Source organism: Plectropomus leopardus, chromosome 7 (assembly GCF_008729295.1).
Source record: "Plectropomus leopardus isolate mb chromosome 7, YSFRI_Pleo_2.0, whole genome shotgun sequence".
Taxonomy (NCBI): domain Eukaryota; kingdom Metazoa; phylum Chordata; class Actinopteri; order Perciformes; family Serranidae; genus Plectropomus; species Plectropomus leopardus.
In genome coordinates, this window is record NC_056469.1 from 19,252,689 (window position 1) to 19,271,180 (window position 18,492).

Here is an 18,492-nt window from a genome sequence, read left to right on the forward strand (position 1 = left end):
AATCCTCCTCTTACATACTCCAGCTAATTGAGGAACAATTCAATATTATTTTCACCAATTATTACTACTCCTGCCTTTCCCACACCTACTGCATGGAGGAGAGAGGGGGGGGTGCGGGCTTGAGAGACCCTGTGCTGATGACAGAAGAGCCATGGATTGCCATTACTCTGAGCAGCATACATAGGAATGATGCTTTCTCTGTTTTAAGTGGCTAAATTTGTCACTAGTCACTTTACAGAAATAAAGTTACTGAGAGGGTCTGAAAAGCTGCTAAATCTAGCGAGAGGCTCGACAGGTTGAAACACACTGAAAAGATTTTTTTTTGTTTTAAACTCATCAAAAGAAAATGACCATAAGAAGTTTGTAAATGAAGCTTCTGTTAGCATTCATGGTCCATGGCATGAAATTGTGTACATTCATGGTTCACACACTTGTTTTTCAAGCTCAGTCACTGAATTAGATATTTGAAAACATATATTCAAACCAATAAATCACTATTTAAACAAAGTACACACCGGGGTGCCAGTGTCTCTACAGTTGGCGCCTCACTGCAGTTATAATTTTAGGATTGATCATACAAGTGCCGACATGTTTTGGGACTCTTAAAGTTATTGCGTGAATCTGAAGTGTTTTATGGTCTGCCAATTTGTTCTATTTCTTGACTTTCTCCATCACAGACCTGCACAATGAATGGTTTGAAAACGATGATCATTATCTTGGCTCACAGTGTAAATCACATTAATTGCGTGCTGTATTGTCTCTCTGCGTTTAGAGTGCCTGTTCTGGTGTGTCCAATCAAACCTGCTTTTTTCAAAAGTAAACTGTCTGACCTTTTTCATGCATGCTGCTTCCTCCAAACCGGTTTTGAGCTAAAGCTTGCTTGCATGATACGGTCACATTTTTGTGATTGATAACATCAATAACATCTTTACTAAAAACATCTACTTTCTGTAAAGAAATTTTCTTTTTGATTTAAACACTTAAATTCAGCTTGTATATATTAATCAGGGACATTTTCTGCCAAATTAAAATACTAGTGCAAGACAGGTATTGACCCCCACCCCCCAAAAAAACCCCCAAAAAAACATTATCTTAATTTTTAAGGAAAATAATCCTGATTATCATTCATCTATGTCTTGCTCCAAAATATTCCAAATTCTGTCATGCATGTTATCTTTCCATCTCCTTCACTGTAGTCTCTGCTCTGCTTTCTTTTTCAGTTTTGCTCCTTAGATTCCTTTCATGGTGGCCTCTGATGTAATTAAGCTTGCTGTACAGAGTCATGTGACAGTGTCAGGGTGATGCTGGCGAGAGTGAGGTAAAGAGTTCATGCTCGTGTCACAACTTAACAGCAGGGGAGAGAAAAGAGGGCTAGTCTTAACCTGCAATGAAAACTGTGGACTGTGAGTCAAGAGGAGAGTATGCACGTTTGCGTACGTGTGTGTACATTGTGTGTGTGTGTGTGTGTGTGTGTGTGTGTGTGTATTATAATTCCAAATAAGCCGTCTAATGTGGTAGCAAGTCCTTCAGGGCCAAAAGACCAAAAACGATGATTTTTTTTAGAGTTCAAAAAACAGAATGTGAGCAGGATTTATAGCTTTGTTGATCAATGCCAACAACTCTATGATTATTGTAGGAGGAGGTCAGATTTGTGGCTTTCAAGTTCACTTTCTGGTCTGCCCTTTCCTTATTTTAACTCTGACAAGAAAAAAAATGTCTCGCCATCGGGTATGGTGCAAAACAGGCAACTTTTTTCTAAGGGCACAAAAGAAAGAAAACAAAACAGTTTTGGTAAAGCTTCCTGTTGAACCTCTGCTCTGCTGGTTTGTCTGACTCTTCACAGTCATGAGGACTTATTTTTGAGTCTGTTACTGGTCACAAATGGCAGAGATGTGGGTGGTTATGCAATATATTTGGTTATTTGTGCTACTATAGACCAAATCAACATGATGTCACGCTAACACGATCATTCTAGTTAGCTAACAACTACCAGTTGTTTTGAGTTGCAACGAAATTGGCATTGACATTTCAAGCAGCAATTGTACGGGTACTTCAAACTAAAACCATGATTTTAACTTACGATAACAATGTTTTTTTTGTGCCTAAACACAAGCTTCATGTTTCAGCATATCTCCTACATTAATAAAGTACAAATGTTACATGTCCATGGTTTGCAGAAATGTACAATGTCAACATTTATTCTGGCAATTGGTTTGCACTCAACAGCAACATGTCGCTGTCAGTCCAACCAAATGTTAGTTTGAGGTAAACTCAAGACATTGTTTTCTTTAATCTGTGGCCCAACAGGTAAATTAAGTAAATTGGAACCCTTCTCCACTCTTTATTTTTACCAGGCACCCCTATGCACAATAGGACTTCGCCATTTTCTCTTGATACTAAGTTGTTCCTTGCCTTCATTTGCCTAGCTCCATTAGGAACAGTCCTATCTAAATAAAGTTTAAGTTTAAAATAAAGTTAACTCATACGTGCATGACACATGGATTTTTAAATCAGAAGTTACTGTAAAAAAAGTGATTTGATTTATAGTATTATTGGCTGCTGCACAAAAAAAAACAGAAACCTTTCATTAACATTAGTGAGTTTTAGATGGAATGATCATTTAACCACAATCAAACAAAATAACATTTCTTATAGCACTTGAAGTGCATCTAATAGATCGCCAAAATAACAGGAATACCCTACAGTGAACAATAGTTTGAAATCCATCATGTATACGACACAGTCTAAACAAAAGCTGTACATTGCAAACTATGAATGTAGAGCTTGGAAGTTCTATCTTGTAAGTTGGACTTTGATTGTGTGGTTTTCCTGCTATTTATTCCACCCACTCTGCTCTGACGTCACAGGTCTGCACTGAAGGCAAGTTTGTGTGAAGGTTAATCCCACCTCAGTCTGCAAGGGTACACTGACATGAAGCACATGACAAGCAGATAAGCTGCAAACCTGTTAAACATGACAGAAGCAGCTGTGAAAGTCTCTGAAAAATTCCTCCTAGAACACATTATTGTTGTTATTGTTGTTGTTTACCTGCGCTGTGTTGATCGCCTGCTGCTCATGTGAGATTTCCTTCTTCATCTCCCCTTCACTCTCTCCGTCTGCTGCGCTCTCATCCTCCTCATCAATGCCGCTCTCTTGCTCCAGAACACGGAACTCCCAGTCCTCAAAGGCCCGCACTGCCACTTCCATCACCTCTTTCTCCTGCATTGACGAAAGAGATATTAGTCCAAGAAAAACAGTTTTTAACAGTTGTTGTTTTCATTTTGTCCTGCAGATTCACTTTTTTATATGCTGGAAACTGATGAACTGAACTCAGATTTTTTGGAGCACTTGACATGTTAATAGTTCTTTTTTTTTTCCTTATTTTTCTCTCCAAACTAATCTGTGAAGGCACTGTTTTCTCAGACAGACTTTAGTTACAGCTGCTAAGATCATTTTATAAAGTAAAATGTTGCAATGTTGTGAAATTTTGTTTGAAAATAATGCTAATTACAATATGCTGCACTTCCATTTGAGAAGCAGTTTCTTTTATTTATCAGTATTAGAAAAGTAAAGTAAACTTATTCCAAAAATGATAGGAATATGGTCATATTAAGATGGTACTTAGGTGATTTAAGGTTAATCTCCTGACTAAAACTTTAATGCCAATGGAATTTTTTTCTTCAGATGTTGCCTCAAGGTAGACGCTATCTCAGTACACAATCAAGTGCTTTGGTACATGCAAATATGATCCCTCTTAATCATCACTTATGACCCACTACAAGTGTGTGGTGGCAAATTTATCTGCAGAAACTCTGACTGTATTTTCTTTCTATAAAAACATAGCCTACCGACCAGGTGCCGGGCTTTTAAGCAGAATGCATTCAAGTGGAAGTGACAAAAATTGCAGACACAGCGCAAAAAAAGTGCAAATATAGCAGACAACATTAAATCTGTGGTTGGTTTTCACTTTCACTGTCGCTGCCAATATCATTTACAAACACGACCACCAATTCCAAGTATTTCTTTAAAGCTTCCATGCAAAAACAAACTTGAAGAGCATTTTCAAAAAGAATCGCCGCAATTAAGATAAATATATAAAAGTGTAGAGTACAGGTGAAAGCAGGAACTTGTGCACCCACATTGTCTCATAATTAAAATACCTTTGCTCTTGTTCCTGTGAAGTGTGTACTCTGTTTGTGTGTACATGTATATGGTTTTCTCTGTGGCGCAATTTGTGACAAACCAGTTTCTAAAAAGATCTTTCCAAATAAATCTGGCATGTCACAACATAGGCGCAGCTGGACTGCACCAACACTGCTTTTAAAACGGAAGGAAAAGTATACATCCTATGCACTGTGTGCGTGTGTGCGTGTTGGTGGGTGTGTGCATGCTTGCTTGTGTGCATGCATAAGTGCATGTGCAAACCTCTTGACACTGACACATCAGGTTGAACAGGTACTGAACAATCACACATTGTGCAACCAAAAGACAACATTATGTATAGTAGTCAACCCTGACACTAACACACCCTGCATCTGACACATGCTGTCGTGAGCCAAAAAGGCGCACAAACTATCAGTTTCAGTTTTAGATCTCATCTGGAGGGAATTACCAGAGGTCCCACAAGACAATATTATGACACTTAAGTCACAAACCAATGTATTATGATTTGAAATGTTTTGCTATGCACCAAGTATTGCAATAACCTATATTGTGATTTATTGCCTTTTTTAACTAGAATTTATTTACTAGAAGGAAAGTTTTGTCAAACATCTTTTTTTATTTAATAAGATAAAAGTTTATCTTAAGTCTGTTTATCTTATTTCAGGTAGAGCCAATCCCAGCTGTCATCGGGTGGAAGGCGGGGTACACACTGGACAGGTTGCCAGACTATCGCAGGGTTGACACATATACACAACATCAACCCACATTCCGCATGTCTGTGGAATGTGGGAGGAAACCCCAAAAACCCACGCAGGCACAGAAAGAACATGTAAACTCCGCACAGAAGGGCCCGCGCCCACAGACTGAACCCCATTCCAACCCGGGATGGTACCAGGGACCCTCCTGCTGTGAGGCAACAGTGCTAACCACGACCCCACCGTGCCACCCGCCAACAACAAAATGTATTACATTTTCTTCCATAATAAATGAGTTAAGGCACATTAGATACTCCACATAATTTTGATCCAAAAACTAAAATTTGAAATTACAAAAATAACTATTTTTTACTATATTCAAAGTGGCCAGCATTGGAATAATTGCTGTTGACTTTGCAACTTAAACTGTCTAATGCTGTGAATAGACACAGACTTGGAAAAATAGAAAAATGCCCATGCACAGCTTTAGTCAAGGTACTGGTACTACGGCAAAAGTACAAATGTGTAAAGAAAAAACACATATGTTGTTGTATGGCTACATACTGCACTTAAGACAAGACTTAGAAAAGAGGATAAAGATTTTAATGGAGCAACGCGAAACACGTTGCTCCATTAACATCTTTATCCTCTTTTCTAAGTCCTGTCTTGAGACACAGACTCAGTTTTGACTGCATTGAGTCAATTCTAATCTAACAGATTTTGTATTCAGATAACATCACCTAGTTTGATGACCACAGCTTCTAGGAAACAGACTAAAGCTGCACTGACCGGTTATGATGTCAGTCTGTGTGTGTTTAATATATATCTTTAATGAGCAGCTTCCATTGCTGTGCAGGTAATGATGAACACATCTGACATGGAACATGTAACACTGCTGCCCTCATCCATCTGTTAAAAGTGATGCTTTTTTTCAGAATACATTTCTTTTGGGCAAATTTTACTTGTTGGCTGCAAATTTAATGAAAGAAATTAAATATTGTGTTGAAAATTAACATAAACTTATAACAAAAGTTTTTTTTCATTGCTTAATTCATGAAGAGACTGTGTGCAGCTCAGCCACTCACCTGCTGCAGCTGCAGTGTTAGCTGCTCCTTTTGGCTCTCTGGCTGACTTGGAATCAGCTTCTCCTTCTCCTCACACCTTCTCTTCAGCTCCTCCACCCTGCGTCTTTCCTCTTCCAGACTCTCTCGCTCCTGCAGTTACAGACCATAAAGCAAGAGTTCAGTCATCACCTCACTTTTAAAAGCAAAACTATTTCAAAAGAGAAAAACATCAACACAATAACAAACAAATGTCTTAATCATGTTTACAGTGTTTGTTCAGAATGACTGCAGACATCCAACTTCAAACCAGCTCCACTCCAACAATCATTGCATGGGAACTGACTTATCATTAACATGATCTTGTGCTGGTGTTAGTGGAACATTACCGAGCCCACACATTTCTACGTGTGAAATTCATGTGAATTTCATTTTAAGCCGTTTGAATGTTAGAGTCAACAAATTAGTCTGTTGAACGTGAATCATGGCAGAAGAATACAGCCATGGCCTAAAACTTTACAAATGCAATACATATCTGCAACCAATGATGACCAAACACTGATATAAATTTGATTACATAATACCTTTTGTCTGTCGGTGTGTCTGTGCTTCTTCTGTCTGGCCTCCTGCTGTAGAGCCTGCAGCTTCTGCGTGTGCCTGTGCAGCTGGCTCTTCTCCGTCTGGAGCTCTCCCTGCAGCAGGGCGATCTCCAGCTGCAGCTGAAAGGACAGGAGACGTTACCGTGCTGAATCATATTGACCAGAGCTTGAGCAAGTCACAGATATGCATTCCTTTACAGTGACTTGGACTGAAATGTGCAGACATAAGCAGAGACACGTTTGAAAATCATTTTACTGTGTCTTAGAACACGCTGTTTGTTGTTTGTTTGTTGTAGCTGTCATAGTGCGTTAAAACCCTTAATGAAACCTTAACGCCCTGTTGTGCAACAGATGGTGAAGATTACATATTATTTAATTCATTCTAGGACTGCAATTTTCGAGTATTTTTAAACCAATTCAACTGCACATTACTTTCTCAATTATCTGATTAATCTTGTCAAAAAATGTGAAAAAAGACCCAGGCTAAGAAGTCTTAAGCCTCCTACACACTGTGAGATTTTAGCACTCATATAAGTTTAGAGCAAGCCACATTGTGCGACATGGATCTAATAAACTTGGGTACGACATCAAGTTTGATGTATGCAGACTGTATGATGATAACACGTACTGAATTGACATCATTAAGCAAGAACGAAACACGGTCACTGTGGGTCATCCATCTACACCTTTGTAGTGGTACAAGAAAAAGGAAAAAATAAAAAATAATAATTAATTGAGCCTTCACTAAAGCTGAATTTATGTGTGCTGAAAAATGTCAATAGAAGAGGATGAGGAGGAGAACGTGGACACAGTCATGTCTTGGGAAAAGAGGCCAACTTGGCATGCCAATTTTGCAATGAGAACTCGCAGTAGGTATTTATTGGCAGCTTCTAGCATTTAGCTGATTCACGCTGATGAGCACTTGATTTAATGCTGAATTTCTATTGGCTGATGAGTGGACGTAGGTCATTAACAGCAGTTACACAGTGTTATGATGGTCAGGTTACAGTCAGAATTTGGTCATGATGGTCAGGTCACAATGGCCATCTTTAAAGCTCTCTCACTGTGTGACAAAGGACCACAGTTTTAGAGCCACGACCAAAGATATTGCCACGTGTCACTGACAGCCCAAAATTGCACAGTGTTTACAAGGCTTTAGTAGCTAACTAAAACCCACAGATATTCAACTAACAATAATTTGTCAAAAATGAGGAGCAAATATTTTGCAATTAATTTTGAAAATAGTTGCCAATTAATTTTCTCTCAAATCAGCTTGATTTTGTCATTCACACTTGATTATCTTGTTTACGCTCTAGTTCATCCTGTGGTCTGCAACACATTTGACGCTAAAATGAAAATAAACTGAGTAACTTGTATTCCTGAATTGTGATGAGACAATTCAATGTTTTTGAGTCCGTCAACGATTGAACCACAAATGTCCAAAATGCTCACCTCAATCTTTAGCTCCTCCTTCTGTTGGTCAATCTCTGTAATTCGCTGTTGGAGCTTTGACGGTGAAGGTAGGGACCTCAGAGAGCACACCTCCATTTTTTTAATGCAGGACTGAAAGACATAGGGGAAAAAAAGTAGACAAAGTCACCACATCTAAGCTCTGAAACAGTAAACACTTAAGTCTAGTCATGTGGGGTGATTCACTGGTTTGACTACATGGAGCGAGACGCCTCTTTCTTCTCATATGCAGAAGCTACGGAGGAAGAGTTCATGTTCCAACACCCCATTATTTGGCAATAAAGAGACACATTACTGCATCACCATTATCAATAGCTTAATCTCATTCACTTACCCTCTCACTTTCCGTGCTGCTACTCTCTGTGTCAGACTCCGCCCCCGAGGAGGCAGGGCTCTGACCTCCAGCCACTCTGGTGATCCATGGCGGCCGCAGCCCCTGCTGCCACGGACTCCTGGTGCTTTCCATGTTATGTTGGGGCATTTCTAAAGGCAGAGACAGGGAAGGCAGTTCATGAGAGCTACTTTGGTGAGTATTGAGGTAATCTAATCTGCTGCACGGTTGAAGGCGTATCGGGGATCAGGTGACAGTTCACAGAGGGGATTTCACAGCTGAGTAGTACTGCATAAGCACTTTAAAACACAGAAATCCCCCCCCTGGCTTCCAGAAACCAGCCTATGATGGAGATAACACCTTACAGTGAGGAGGAAGCAAAAGTGAAAGAGAGTGGAGAGTTCAGGATGTGGGCGACGGGTGGTTTGTGGTTGTGTTTCAGGGACTCTTTCTTCTAATGAAGGACTCCGGTGTGTGTGGATACAAGAGTGATGGATAAAAGTTGTTTCAAATGGAGGCTTTTGACGTCTATGAACAGAACTAGAACGATCAATGAAAAACTAAAGGGAGAAACCACCCACAAAAATGTTGGAGCACATCAGAGTAGACTTTGAAGTACTTTCATGTCGTACTTTTTTGTTCTGTCACATTCATGTGCATTTACCAGAGCACATATCATTGTATAGTGTTTACACTGCTCTACATCAAAGACCTTTCCAACATTTGGGAATATGTTAACCTAAAGGCCTATATTATCCTGGTCTCTTTATTCTATTTTGCCCTTTGGACCACAGCAGAAACATGCACACATGCACAGACAGAAACCAATTTGTGGGAAAATAGTTTTGATTCCTACTGTTCAATCTTTTCCCACCATCTTCCCTTGCCCTCTGTGCCTCCCTCTCTCCTTGTATCCAGACCTTATTAGGCTGCGGGAGGGGAAGCTCAGAGATAAATATACAACTGAGATATGAGTGAGGGCTTCCAAACAACGACTGGCACACTGACATGAAGAGAGATTGGAGAGGGGAGGCGTGAACAGACCGAGGGAGGAGGCCGGCAGGAAATATAGTGGAAAATGTCAAATGACCAGTATCTTGTTTCAAGTGAAGCACAAAGTTTGCAACATGCAGCTTCACAAAGGTGTCAATGAACATGAAAGAAAATATTTTTCATCAGGAGGATATTTTTGTAGGTATAATACTCCATCAATCTGTTATAACTGGAGAAGAATCATATTCACTGGTTCATCATTAATATCCATAAACTTGTAAAAAAAAAAAAAAAAGGACAAATCTGCCCCTATAAAATTAGTTTTTTGATGAATGTGAAATATCTACATTTATCTGACCTGACCATCTCTGACCCTAATAAGGCTTTCATAAAGTGATATAACTGATGAACAAACCAAGACAAAGTGTTCAAGAAAAGGCTGATAAAACTGACACTTCACTTTCAGAACTGACATGACTGTCACCTACTTGAGGAATAAATAATTTGATGTGTCATGAAAAGGGGTGAAAAAGTCATTAATGGTATATAAATATGATGCTGATACACAGGATCTCATCACATGGAAGCTACTCAAAAAAACAGCACTTTCTAAGGAAAATGAAACAATACACTTTATTTCTTAAAACAAAAGCACACCCAATATAAAGGTGGTGTGTCCATGGCAACAGTGTTCACGCTGACTCATCACTTATAGATTTCCACAGAAAAATACCTGGATTTTTAAAAGGAAAAGTCCAGCTTAAACAGGATTACTAGAATTACTGCCTTGTAGTTGTATGCCTCTGCAAGCCAGTCAAGCTGCACTTTACATCCATGTCTGTCCAGACTTAAATGTAGCCATGACAGGAGACAGTGCTTCAAATAAGGATGTGGCTGCAAAGGAGCTACAAATTCTGGAACATGGATGCTTCACACATACATTTCCAACCCCACCACACAAAATATCTATACAGTCAGCACAGTTTTAAGGTTGGACACCCAAGATTAATGTCCCCAATTAAGTGTCTGACTAATTGTCTTCCTGTCTGTTCCTGAGTAATGATGTTTTATAGAACATCATTATGTCACAGTGAAGTTGGCATTTGACTTTTTGAGTATATTACTTCATCATTTTACTCTTTTACACATCTGTGTGACTTCAGCCCATGAATTCTCGAGTTATTACCAAAAAGGTCATTTATGAGATCACAGTTCCCTTCATCCATCAAAATCGAATCAGTTCATCGTTTAGTCTAAGCAGACATTTTTGCCAAATTTGAATAAATTCCCTCAAGACGTTCTTGAGATTTTGCATTACTAGAATGTGACGAACAAAAGGGGCACAACCTCTGACCATGGAAATCTAATTGGCTCATCCTTCAGTCCACTTGGACATTTGTGCAAAAATTGAGGAAATTCACTCAAGGCCCGCTTGAAATATCATGTTCTTGAGAAAGGGACAACCTGTAAAAATAATGGCTATCGTCGATACAGAAGCACAAAATAGCAAAAATGCAGATTTTATGTCTCTACACACAAAAGTTCTATTTTCTGTAGCAAGACCACACTGACAACTGCAGTTTGTACCAGTATCAGCATAAGGTATAATTATTTTTGATAAAGGGTCATTTCAAAGTTACATTGCTACTGTAAAGGTACAATTCAACGCCCACAGTAAAAATGGCATCACAATTAAAATGACAATCCAATAATAGTTCTATTTATTGCAGGAAAGTCATCAATGAAATATCATGGTATCAGTGTCACCGTAAGAGAAAACTAGATGATCCTTTTTCTTCTTTTTTTACTGCAGGATCTTTTAAAATGTCACTGAATGTTATAAAAGGCAATAAAATGGTTTGTAACAAAGCCTACAGACTCACACATCAATGTGTTTATGTGCAAAATGTTGATATGGCAGAAAGCAGAAGAGTTCAGAGGTCAAATACCTGTAGTGCGAAAGAAAATATGCACCTCAGCTCCAGTATCTAAGCTTAATATTGAATTACTGTCTCGATCATTTGTCCTATTAGCAATAATTTCTACTGCGCTCTTCAACCTTATTCATTCCAGTAAACTTCTGGGCAAAACAAGGCAAAGAGCTTCACACCGAGTTACATTACTATCCAAACAAACATCAGTGCAAGCGTTCGCTATCTGACCTCCAGCTAAAGTCCACTGAGATATGCTATCAACACTGCGGAGCCACGAGAGAGAAAGAGGCATTCAGAAGTAAAGTCCATGCTTTCATGTTAACACAGTGGTTTGTCAAATGCAAGAAACAAAAGGCTAAAATAACACAATGCACTGACAAAACAACAGAGGGTGAGACAGTAGTTGACAGTAAGGCACCAACTGGATTAAAAAAATAAGCACATGTAGAAATATTAAAAAAAAAAAAAAAAAAAAAAAACGAGTGCAAGTTCAGCCTGTGAGTCAGTTCAAAGAACAAAACATGGTTTTGTGCCCAAAATAATTGGACTTGATTGCGGGGAGGGGAGCGCCTCTGGAGAATAAGATAGCAGAGAAGGAGTGAACAGAGTGTGCATGTGTCTGTGCTTATGTTTATGTGTATGAGTTGTGTAAAGACTTCACAGAAGTAGCACAAGACAAAACCCTAAACTCTCAAACTGAAACCAACAAGAGCTCGGGACTCTGTATCAGTCCTCAGTGCTAATAATCGACCACAGATCAGCAATAAACGGCAACAGCTGACTAACTCTAACACCCACACACACACACAGACAGCAAGACCACTGTGAGATAGTTACATATGTTCAATAACAGAGTCCTTAGTGTGTCATATTGTCTCACCATGTGCGCAAATCAGCAAATTCTTATCACTCTCTTTCACTCTGAGGCTCCACTGAAGTTTCAGCCATCTCCACTTATGTCACTTGTGTTTGATCTAAAAGATAAAAAAAAATTAAGATAAAAGTCAGTCAATAAACACTGTGCGTCCTACTGCATGAGAAACATTAATTCAGTAAATGAATTGTGCTTTCTGCAGAGACAGTGGTCATAAACAGACACACTGATTAACCAGAACATCTCATTAGCTGCCATGTTTTTTGCTACTTGAAGACCTTAGAGTTAGACAAAATAAGACTTTTCAATGGTCCCCTATCACTTTAAAAGCACATGCACTACAACATGATGAAGACATTTGCCCTCTCTGATTTTATTAGGGAAATGTTTGCTATGATATAGATATTACAGCATACCAAAATGACATACAGCAGTTAAATCAGGTTGTAGGCTTTGTATTCGGGGAAATTTCTCTTAAACATTAGAATATACTTTGAGTGCTGGCTTTTTATAATAGAAACTAGATTTGTTTTCAGCTTAAAGGAGCTCAATATGACATTCATAGCATATCTATGATTCAGAAGTAACACTGCAACTGTTGGGGGGCTAAACTTCTGCAACTACGCTGGCTCTATATCTGTGGAGATGAGCGCAGTGCAAAGTAGTGGTGATTGGCTATCCAATGGCACAAACACACGGGACTCACATGCACTAACATGTACATGCAGCCTAACCTCAACAAAGAACAGAGAAGCTCGGATTACAACACATACAGAGGGCCTGTGATGTAATTTTCTACTCTGAACATCATTAACCCCACCATATCTAACAATGCACTCTTAAGCTGCAGAGGTCTGGTAAGCTTCTCCTCTCTAACTCATTATCCCCTGATTTATTTATTTATTCATTTATTTATTTTCGTTCTAAAACTTGTAGTCTTCAGCTCAAGACACCAGCAAGTACCCCAACCTTTGAAGCCAATTTGACATACTGGCCAAACCCTGTAACTACAATGTCTGGGTCCATCACAAGATGCCATTGGACCCAGAAACACTTTTCCCGTAGACTTCAGTCAGGAGAGAGATTTCTCTAAATTAGTGGATACATTTTTTTGAGCATCACAACCCTCGTCAAATGACTTGTTTCACGTGGGAATTTAATCCATTCAGTCAGATAACATTTCAAAAGTCTAGAGGAGCGGCACCATTATATCATTTTATCCCCATTCAAGTTGTTCAAAAGTCTCTTTTGTGCCTGCTCTATGGGCCCAATGATGTGGAAGATCCAAGTACACCCAAGAAGTCAAACTTATTTTGGCTTTTTGCACCACTGAGCAACTGTCATAGGAATGGATGGGGCCCCACCCTCAGAGCCTAATCTATTTCTCTTTTTACATCCATGGTTCAACCACAGCTCACTGACTCAAGTGACATCACTAACTACACACAGTTAGTGGAGCTACAATTATAGCTTGATTAGGCCATTTAATTGAACTACTGTCCCGCTGTAGGTGGCGATATGCTCCCTTTCAGCTACCGTCTTCCAGTTGACCTTATACGTCACACACCAAACAAGTTAACAAGCGTCAAACAGGTTGCATGTCTAACAGTACAACCCGGATAACTTTTTGGCACTGTTGTACATTTTCTACACTTTACTTGGTACATTTTTCTTGTTTTGTTTTTGTCCCTTATTCTTCTTCTTTTGTTTTTCCTACTTTTTTTCTGCAAACTACAGGACTATGGAGCATGCACAGAATGCCTAGGGTAGTTCAGGTCTGACTAGGACATATACATGAAGGAGTATATTGACCCCCAGCCACATTATCTGGGAGTGTTACTTCGACTTTGAGAAAATCGACTTGGTATTATTTCAGACATGTATTTTAACAGTCCAGTTTTAATCACACTAACAATAATTTGAAGTTAATGTACAGACTGAGGGCAATTTATCAGACTTCATACAGTTTCCTCTGGAGCCACAAAAGGATTAAAATAACTTATCACTATGAAGTAGTGCTCTACAAGACCTGTAAACAGACTTTAATGTGTGTGTGTATGATCAATGGAGATCCCTGTTAATGATTTTTTTTTTTTCAAACTTCCTCCTCCAGAGCCACAGAAGATGTTATTCAGCTGTTTTCACTGACTGAATACTACTTACTGTGATGAGTAAACTGAACTTCGTGTGTACAACTGGTGGAGTGCTCCTTGAATATATTTTTGTCCCTCTGTTCCACTACTATCATCTTTTAATTACGTGTGTTGTCATTATGTCTATTCCCCACACAGGCACTGAGATGGGCCTAAGCTTATTTAAAGTTAACATCTAATCTGCTCCTGAAAACAGCGCATATTGTAGCTCCAAAATGACGAAAAATAACACAGAGTAGCACCCTGAAATGACCCTGTCGCTGTCTGTAACCCCCGTTGGCAAGCAGCTAAAAGGAAAAGTGGGGCTAAGCATTGTGCACACAAAAAGTCAACACTGACAACAGCTATATTCCACCAGCAACACACAGGACAAAAGAGCTGTGACGGTGGTGTGCTCTGTGTGGGTGTGAATGCCGATAACAGCTTGTCAGTATGCGTTCAATGCTAGGTCAGTATAGGAAAAACATGTCACACGTGGAGCATGTGAGCCAAACTTCCCTGTAAAGTGGGGGCAGTGCTCAATGCTGAATAAATCCACAGAGGCCAGGCTTAGCTGCTCTCAGTTTACTAAAATCAGTGTCTGAACCTAAAATTTATTACATATTATTGGAGGTTTTTGAAGAAGAAGAAGCTGAATAAAATAATACAATAATGTGGCAACAGGTGGGTCTGAGTGACACAGATGAACTGACCAACTTTTGACAGCAACTAATAATCTCTGGGTCACTGTACACCACAGTGCAAACAGTAGACAGGTGATGTGTGTTAGCTCTCTGGGCTGAAGCAGAATTTCAAATTTGGCACAAAAAGAAAAAGATTCAATATGTTTAACGCTACATCCTGCACAATGTGTATGACTTGTACTCTCTTTGTTTACGTGATCCAGTGAAATGTATATAGGAAAACAACACCTACAGGGTTTCCCACAAATAAATGTATCTGTGGCAGGTTGCTAAAAATCAGCCACCACAAATAGATTTTCTAGCCTATTGAAATATATATACCATGCGGTTATTTATTGCACCACACTCTAGGAGAACGATTGTACTGTTGTCTCCACTGGAGCAGCAGAACATCGGTCACAGTGAAAGTGAATCTTGACCGTTCATTGTGCTGGGTCTAAAAGTTTTCATTCACTAACTCTGCTTCTCCTCTCATCCATTGATCTGATAAGTTATGACTGGATCAACCGATCAATTATCCACACAACGACTCAAACTGCCGCTGAGTGATAAAAATAACTTTTGTCTGCACTACGTTCAGAGATGGCGCACAGAATGATAATAAAAAAATGAGACGAACGCACACAAGATATATAAAAAAAGGGAAGTTTGCTGACACCAACCCTTCTTTAAGACTGCAAAAACTTTGTAGAAGTATTACAATTGAATAAATCTTGTACTGACCAAAAACAGATACTTTCCTGCTTGCAGACCTTGAAAAGACTAAAAAATAAAACCCTAAACCTCCATTTAACCCGACTGTCATGTTGCCACACTTTTATTTTCAAAGGATTAGCAGGTTGTGAAATCACTCCTGCACACCACAATGTGCATGCACTGCATTGCACTGTACTGTTGAAGTGCTTCATCGCCGTAAACACAATAACAATGACACAGAGCAGAGGGGCATCTACAATCCAGATGACAAAATGCCTTTTTAGTTAATGTAAGTGGTGTCCTCTCATCTGCAGAATACGTAAGACCAAAAACCAGCTATTAAGCCTAGTGAACTACTAGGAAGTCACATATTCTTTTTACTGTCCACAATTACAGGCTGTGGCTCCAATCAAACAGACCAAAGCTCCAGTCTTTAAAACTCTCTTCAATAGCAGGCCTGACATCATAACATTAGCATCTTATGCACACAATGTTTCCACAGAGTGTAAGTAATTTTCCATTTTTTATTGTCAAAATGGAGACAGCAAAGTCCCTTTTTTTTGCCTATTTCTTGCTCTGGTCCTGCCACACTTTGGCTCAAACCAAAGAAAAAAAACTAAACATCAAGCTCTCATTTTATGAGATAAAATTTGGCTGGATAACCTATTGCTTTTGTTACAGGGCACTAATTGGTTTCTTCTAGATTAGATGAAAGGGGAAATAATGAGCACAACAGCTAACCTTCAATATGTGTGCATTACATCAACCTATATTCGTGTTGCACTAACACTGCTTCTTTAAAACAGATGACAACTTGACATTTTAATGGACTTGACATTAGGGCAAAGAGCATGCTGTCACTTGACAGATTAAATGCTGAGGACTACCCAGCAGCAAGCTCTGGACCTGCTGCGTGTGGATCCTGCTGGCTCGGCACAGAGGACCAGAAGGCTGTCATCACATCACAACTTTGTGAGCAGGAAAAGCAGGTGAGAGGAGAAGTTTTGGCTGTTGCCCAGTTGTCACTGCAAGAGAAAGTGACAAACCCTGCCTGACACCTGGGTGGCAACACTTATGATAGAACCACTGATGCAGTCAGTTAAGATCAGTGTCACATGCAAGAAAAACAGACAACATACACCTATGTGTTCGATATCAGGCAATTAACTTACTTAAAATGACGCGACTATTAAAGGGAAGAACAAAACAACCTAAGACACTTAAAAGCCCTTAACTAGAAAACTGCTAGTATTGGACAATTCTGGGCTCATTTGTGGTGTATTTGTCTACATTCCTGTGGAAAATTGGCCGATGAGGTGATGTCAGAGTGACTACAATAGCAGTTTTATGTGTAGAAGATTTTTCATCATCAGTTGTACACATCAGTATATACCAGCTCCAGCACCACATATTGAAAATGTTAAAGCTGATTCCAACACAATACTTAAGTTTTGCCACCAATACCAGAATAATACTTTCTTCAATATCATGGTTTGCTGGATATAAACTCTTTTATATTATTTGACAAAATAAGCCAAATTTCTCCAATATTTAACCCTGTCTCAACACTAGAAGCTGTACACAAACTGTGCTTGAATTATTTGTGCAACGGCTGTTAATTTTCAGAATCAGGAACCAAATCAGGTGCTATTTAATGAAAGAAACAAGCAAACAAGATAACAAATCAGACCAGATATCTGATGCCAGCATACAGTACAGTTTGATACTCGAGGCTATGAACACATCCAGTTATGGTCAGTGCAAAAGGAAACATTTAGATTTGATATCCATCCAGACAACAAGTAGCCTCCACTGACCACAATGCAATGCTGCCACAGCAGATTATGCACTAAAGGGTGCAAACCAAAAACATCTCGTCCCACTTCAGCTTTCTACATTTTTATTTCACTTCAAACTGCATGGAACAAGCTCATCAGGTCAGATGCAGGAAACCTGCAGGATAGCAGGACATTAAAAAAGACAGCGTCAATGCTTTATCAAAAAGTAACTCCTGCAATGTACAGCTGAACAATAATTATGTCATAAACAGTAACTCATCAGAAGAAATAATAATTGGTAAAATCTCTTCTCCAATGGGACGATTTGCTGCTCTCCTCAGCTTTATATCAATATTGTCTTGTTTTGCACTGCTGATGGGACTAAAGAAGCAACTTAAAGAATTTAACCTTCAGAAACTTTGATGGGCTTTTTCTGAACGACTTCGTGACATGTTATCAAACAAAAACTAATACATTAACTTGATAATGAAATGCCATGTCAGGGGCCATGTGAGTGCTGGCTCGGTGCCTTCTGACATTTAAAATATCTTCTTTAAAGAGGCCTGTCATGAATTGCAGCCCAACTGAAATGCACTGAATATCACAGAAAAGTGTAACAAAGCCTCCCTAAAGCCTTACACATTCACCTATAGGCTTTAATGAGCCGCATTAGAAAATCTCACAAATGAAACTAACAAATGCAGAAATTAAGCAATATTGTGAGAAAATCTCTAAAGGTGTCAAATTCCCATGATACTTCTGTGTGTAACTCCAGGCAGAAGTACTGGTTCAACTGCACTGACAAGAGACTCATCTGGCCTGCGTAAATCTCTGGTAATTGTGATGCAAGAAAAGAGTGATCCATTAATGACAGCCTGGGATGCAGGGCTCAGACACAGATTTGTCCGAAGCCAGTCAAAACAAGGAATGTGTGTGTGATACAGACAACAACTAAAGGCAGGACTTCCCAGACAGCAATCCCTCCCAGCCCAGGGAAATCTCTCCTCTCAATCCACCCTGAACCTACACTCCCACCCACTCTGTTTACCCTGCGTGCTGAT

The 18,492-nt window shown here is 39.3% G+C and overlaps 1 protein-coding gene across 1 annotated transcript in view; it reads right to left on the bottom strand.

Moving 5' to 3' along the window:
- The window catches only part of phldb3 (pleckstrin homology-like domain, family B, member 3), a 31,941-nt gene that overhangs the window by 12,377 nt on the left and 1,072 nt on the right, over positions 1 to 18,492 (bottom strand). Inside the window, exons 2-7 of the mRNA XM_042490349.1 lie at positions 12,128 to 12,221; positions 8,324 to 8,472; positions 7,972 to 8,082; positions 6,505 to 6,639; positions 5,945 to 6,073; positions 3,049 to 3,219 (exon numbers count right to left, since the gene is read on the bottom strand). Of these exons, the coding sequence (XP_042346283.1) occupies positions 3,049 to 3,219; positions 5,945 to 6,073; positions 6,505 to 6,639; positions 7,972 to 8,082; positions 8,324 to 8,470 (693 nt within the window). The 5' untranslated portion in view covers positions 8,471 to 8,472; positions 12,128 to 12,221. The remainder of the gene's footprint in view (positions 1 to 3,048; positions 3,220 to 5,944; positions 6,074 to 6,504; positions 6,640 to 7,971; positions 8,083 to 8,323; positions 8,473 to 12,127; positions 12,222 to 18,492) is intronic.